At 41.2% G+C, this 5,000-nt stretch overlaps 1 protein-coding gene and 1 pseudogene across 1 annotated transcript; one reads left to right on the forward strand and one right to left on the reverse strand.

Annotated features, from left to right (window-relative positions):
• The window catches only part of LOC137989153 (uncharacterized), a 5,095-nt pseudogene extending 4,926 nt beyond the window's left edge, over positions 1–169 (reverse strand).
• A 293-nt stretch (positions 170–462) lies between these two features.
• Positions 463–1,397, forward strand: LOC137989154 (uncharacterized). Its single transcript, XM_068835015.1, is given in 3 exon segments — positions 463–695; positions 758–1,003; positions 1,235–1,397. Coding segments are annotated over 3 exon segments (642 nt in total).
• Positions 1,398–5,000: the final 3,603 nt, after the last annotated feature.

Here is a 5,000-nt window from a genome sequence, read left to right on the forward strand (position 1 = left end):
CCCAAAATGGTCTCCCATCAAGCTTCAGCATCAGTTGCAGGGATGGTATGGACACCTTGTGCAGCCTTTGTTCCCTCACAATCAATTCTACAACGGAGCACAAACCCACACAGAAACCTCGTAAGGGAGGAGTCACCTTCATAACCCCTACATACTCCTTGAAGTGCATATGACACGAAATTTTTTCTGCTTATTTTCTTAGTTTGGCATGTATAAATAACGATTCCAACATTCAAAACGAATAAAAAGAAATTGCAAACCGTATTTTTGGCGCTCCAAAGAGTGCTGTTTTGGAAACAAAATCTTCCCGGAGTCTGGGACCTAGTTTATGCGTCGTGACGTAGTGTTGTGGACACGAAGATTCGTCCATGTGAGGAATTCATGTGGAAATCACAGGCAACTTGTCAAAAAGTAGTATTGTTCTCGCGTTGTTCTCGACTTGGGACAATTTTTTTTGTAAAAATGTCGAACAATTCTGAAGAAAGTATCACTTCCGAACCTTCTGAGAGCTCTGACCAAGGGGATTCTACGGAAGAAATTGAAGTGATCGGCTATGTTGCTGAACCGTACAAGGACGAACCTCTTGCAAGTGATGATGGCGACAATGAAGAAGACAAGGAAGAAGCAGATGCGGACGGATTAACTCCAGCAGTTTTGGAAAGTCGATTCGAGTGGCAACTAACAGTTCGTGAATGGTAAGTGAAGCTTTTTAAATATCACGAGCGTCTGTATTGAATAAAGGATCGTCTTGTTGTAGGTGCCAATGTCAACAATGCAGCGACCAACAACTAGAAGGTGCTCTGGAGTTTCGTTGCTGTCGCAAAGTTCTCCACGCATTGAGGAAACTAACATTTGATTGATGAATTGAAAGACTCAATTGTGTCACCCAGCACGAGGACTTCGAGGCCCTCACCAACAGAACAGTGCTACTACAAGTTGCTCCCTTATTGCGGGATAAAAATGGAAGATGCTATAGACGACGAACTGGAGTGACTGAAAACGAGTATGTTTTCTTGGTGTTAATGGTATTTGTAATTGTGTCCTCCATTAGAACAGCAGTGATAAATACACTGACACTTAAATGATTTTTTTTCCGTGAATAATCTAAGCAATATATGTATCTTCACTGCAGCAAAGCGAGTAGGTTAGGCCTGTCCGTTGTTTTGCTTCCCCCCCCCCCCCCCACAGGATTTTTCGCCTCGCCATATTAATTGTACTTCACTTTTATCGATAGGTTCTTAAGAAGTGTTGCCTACAGATGGTTGGTGAGGTGGATGTTCGGATACATGGGGTGTGACAACACCAGGGCCTTACCCGCTTGTGTTTATCATAGTCTAAGGACAAAGTATTCATCACACAATGTACGAGGGTATGCTACTGCACAACAAAGAGAATAGACTGATGGGTGTCCGACTCTTATTCAGGAAGAACTTTGTAATAATTTGTGGAAAATATCAAAAAATCATTGTTCTAAAAAGTAAAATAATTCCAAGTTTTTGTTTACGATAGTCATACCCATCATTGACTAATAATAGTATGGTGCTGTTATAGATGTACATCTGTAGCTTTTGTGCATGGCTCACACTGAAGAGATTGCAATTTTTTTTTTGAAGCACTTCACCCAAATATTCATAGCCCCCCCCCCCCCAACCCCTTCATGGAAGGGAATTAGAAATTCCTAGGGGGTGGGTGGTTATCAAAGACCACAAACTTTAAAGTAATGTATGGAAATTAATTGAGTGGGGTGGGGTACTCGTATAAAATCCATTCCATGGGGTTGTATGGATATTTTATGGAATTATTGTTTTGTTACTTTAACCATCTTTGTTTCTGTTTTAACCAACTTTGTACTATCTTTCTCGCTCTTGCCACTAGAAGCTAAAATGTTCACTTTGCTCAAAGGGCGACCCATAATTCCTTTCGTTTTCTTCAACGTTTTCTTCGTTTTCTTCAATAGAGGTGAGTTTACTTTTAATTAAAAAAAGCACTACATTGCACTTTATTTCCTGTTTGTCCTGATGTTTCTCTAGGTTTGGATAGAACTCATAACTTTCCTTTGAGCTTTACATCTTGTATATTGATTTGTGTTGTTTATTTATAATTCTACTTTTGTTTGTGTGGCGAAAAAAAAAGAACAATTCAAAACAGGTACATTGGTAAAATTTCAAGTCCAAAATAAAACTTTTATTACTAAATCTTTTGTCGCAAACAATAACATGTATGAGCAAGTTCCACTGTTCAAAAAAAAAAAACACATTTGGCATTTGTTCAATGGCGTTTTCCTTTTGAAAGACCTCGTGCAGGACGTTTGGGGTGTCTACTAGCTCGTGTGGAAGAATAAGCCTTGGAACGAGAAGCTGGTTGTGACGTACAGGTTATGCAATAAATGACATTTGCGGAGGTACATGTGAAACGATCGGTGATCTTAACAGATCGCTTAGGTCCCGATATCTTGCTAGAAAAGACAAGTTTTGCATCGTGAGCACGCGCATTTGAAAGTGCCGGGTTGCTAGTTGGTTTTGAGCGCGCTTCTAACTAAAAAGTTGCCTACGTTTTTGTAGCGTTTGAATGAAATAAGTGGAGGTTGCGAAAAGATTCTACCAGTCTCGGGATCATTTTGGAGTAATTTAAAATTACTAAGAATGATGCTTTTGACTGCATGATTATGAGGATGGAAAGTGAGGGTGAATGGAATTCTGTCATTCTTATCTTTCTGTGACGTTTGTAGTGACGACTGTCGATCAAATTGTTGGGCGCGATGATGGCCCGCTTTGACCACAGAGACAGGATAGCCACGTTTTTTGAAGAACTGGCACATCTCCTCTGATTTGCTGGAAAAATCGGAGTCATCACTATATAGACGTCAAAGTCTAAGAAATTGAGAATAAGGAATGGAGTTCTTGACATGTGATGGATGTGACGATGAATACAACAAATAACTGTGTGAATCAGTAGGTTTGTAGTGCACACTAGTACATAGCACGTTGCCAACTTTGATATCTAGGAAAGCCAATGAAGTTTCCGAAATTTCCCAGGTATATGTAAGAGCCGGATGAAAAGAGTTGACGGAGGTTATAAATTGATCGAGTTCTTCTCTGCTGGATGAAATAGCGCCAATGCAGTCGTCAATGTAGCGGCCGTAGAGTTCAGGTTTGGGGCCGATGAACTGATTAAAAAATTGGTGTTCAACATATCCTTCAAAAAGGTTGGCATAGCTAGGTCCCATTCTTGTGCCCATCGCTACACCATTAATTTGTTTGTAATAGTTGCCGGCGAATGAAAAACAGTTAAGCGTTAAAACTAGTTCAGCAAGGCGAAGGAGCGTTTCCGAGCTAGGTTCTTTGACAGTGCGTTGATCAAAAAAGTGTTTAAGTGCTTGAAGACCTTCGCTATTAGGAATGACTGTGTATAGAGATGTAATGTCCATGGTGAAACTTCCTTCGACCAAGACTATGACTTAGCAAATCTCTGACATCAATCTTCCGACTTTGTCCCATGATGATCATCCTGGTGAAGAGAGTCCTGTCTGCTTTAAGTATGACTGCTCGTCCAGTGGTCTTGATTTTCTTTTGCTTGCTGAGAGAAGAAAACGTTTTCAGTTTCTTCAGTTTTAAAGGATTATGGATCTTGACTTTTGGTGGCGTACTTTCGAATCGCTCTCTCTTGAATTTCTGGTATTCCTCCTCGCCAATCGACTGAGCTTGTAGCAAGTCCCGTCTAACATCATCGGGAGCTTCCTTGGTTGTTGAAATGCTGACAATGTTTTGATCCTCTGCAAATGGATTATTCCAGCTATTGATTAGATTCTGCACTGCTGATACTGCTTTCTCATCTTTGGCGATCCTTGGTGCTTGCAACTCCCCATGATGGAACGTTGTTTGGTTTAAGTGAACCATAGATTTGAGCTGAGTCAAAAACGAACACTGATACTCAGGGGTCATGTAGAATCGGTTGACAGCTCCTGTCTTTAAGCTAAACTTGGTAACTCCACCAGCTGTTTTTGTGTCTTTGTTGATCGTTACCTCGGTAGTCTGGTCGACCGGGAGACGGCCAAAAGTACTTCCTTCAGACAGCTGAACGGAGAAGTGTCCTGCTATCAGTCCTTGATGAACACCGGGGTGGTGAGTCTGCAGATTTATCATCTCTGCCAAGTACACAGGCAGGTATCTGGCGTAGTTAACCGAAACACCATGGTATCATCGCTCGGATAGTATGAAGGTGTAACAGCCAGTTTCCTTCTCTGGAAGCTCTTATCAGTGCCAGCAGGTTGTCGACAATATCAACGTAAGACATCCAGACCTTGGACTGTTCACCATTCCCAAAATCGATGAACTTCTCCAAAACCAGTGCTTTGTAGAGTTGCATTGTGTGCTCGTTGAGTGATATCATTTCAACTTCCGCCACTTGTTCTTCTAAAGCACGAACCACAGGTAAGTTGTTTGGATGTTCTTCATTTACCCATAGAGCAAACTGTTGCCAAGGTAACCTCATCAAAGCTTCATATATGCACTTGTGAACTCTTACGCCTCGATTATATATCTTCCCAGGAAGAACATTTTGAATGGATCCCTCAGCAATCACTCCTGACTCAATGCACAAGTCCTTCAGTCCAGCGTCTTCAAAGCGTTTTCCGATAATGGACATCAAATTGCAAATTGTGTCTTAGGATTATGGAGCTGTAAGTGTTTGGATGCTGCCATTTGATTTCTGCTGCTTTGGCATACAATGCTTGATCCATGACAACAACTATTTCTTTCAGATTCAACACTTTTCTCATTCCATCCGACTTGGAAAGAATTTCATTGACGGTTTTCATCTCAGTAGCAGGTGCATTTATAGTTGGAAGGTATCCAACTGTGTCTTTCGTTATCTCCTCATCATTACGTGCTTGGATGTTGAAACCAGTCCATCCCGGTATCTTCTTGTTGACACAGTGGGTATTTCGTGAAAGCAGCCAAAGAAAGTTCTTCTTGAGCGCAAGTTTACTTTGGGCTTTCTTG

Source organism: Montipora foliosa, unplaced genomic scaffold (genome assembly GCF_036669935.1).
Source record: "Montipora foliosa isolate CH-2021 unplaced genomic scaffold, ASM3666993v2 scaffold_442, whole genome shotgun sequence".
Classification (NCBI taxonomy): domain Eukaryota; kingdom Metazoa; phylum Cnidaria; class Anthozoa; order Scleractinia; family Acroporidae; genus Montipora; species Montipora foliosa.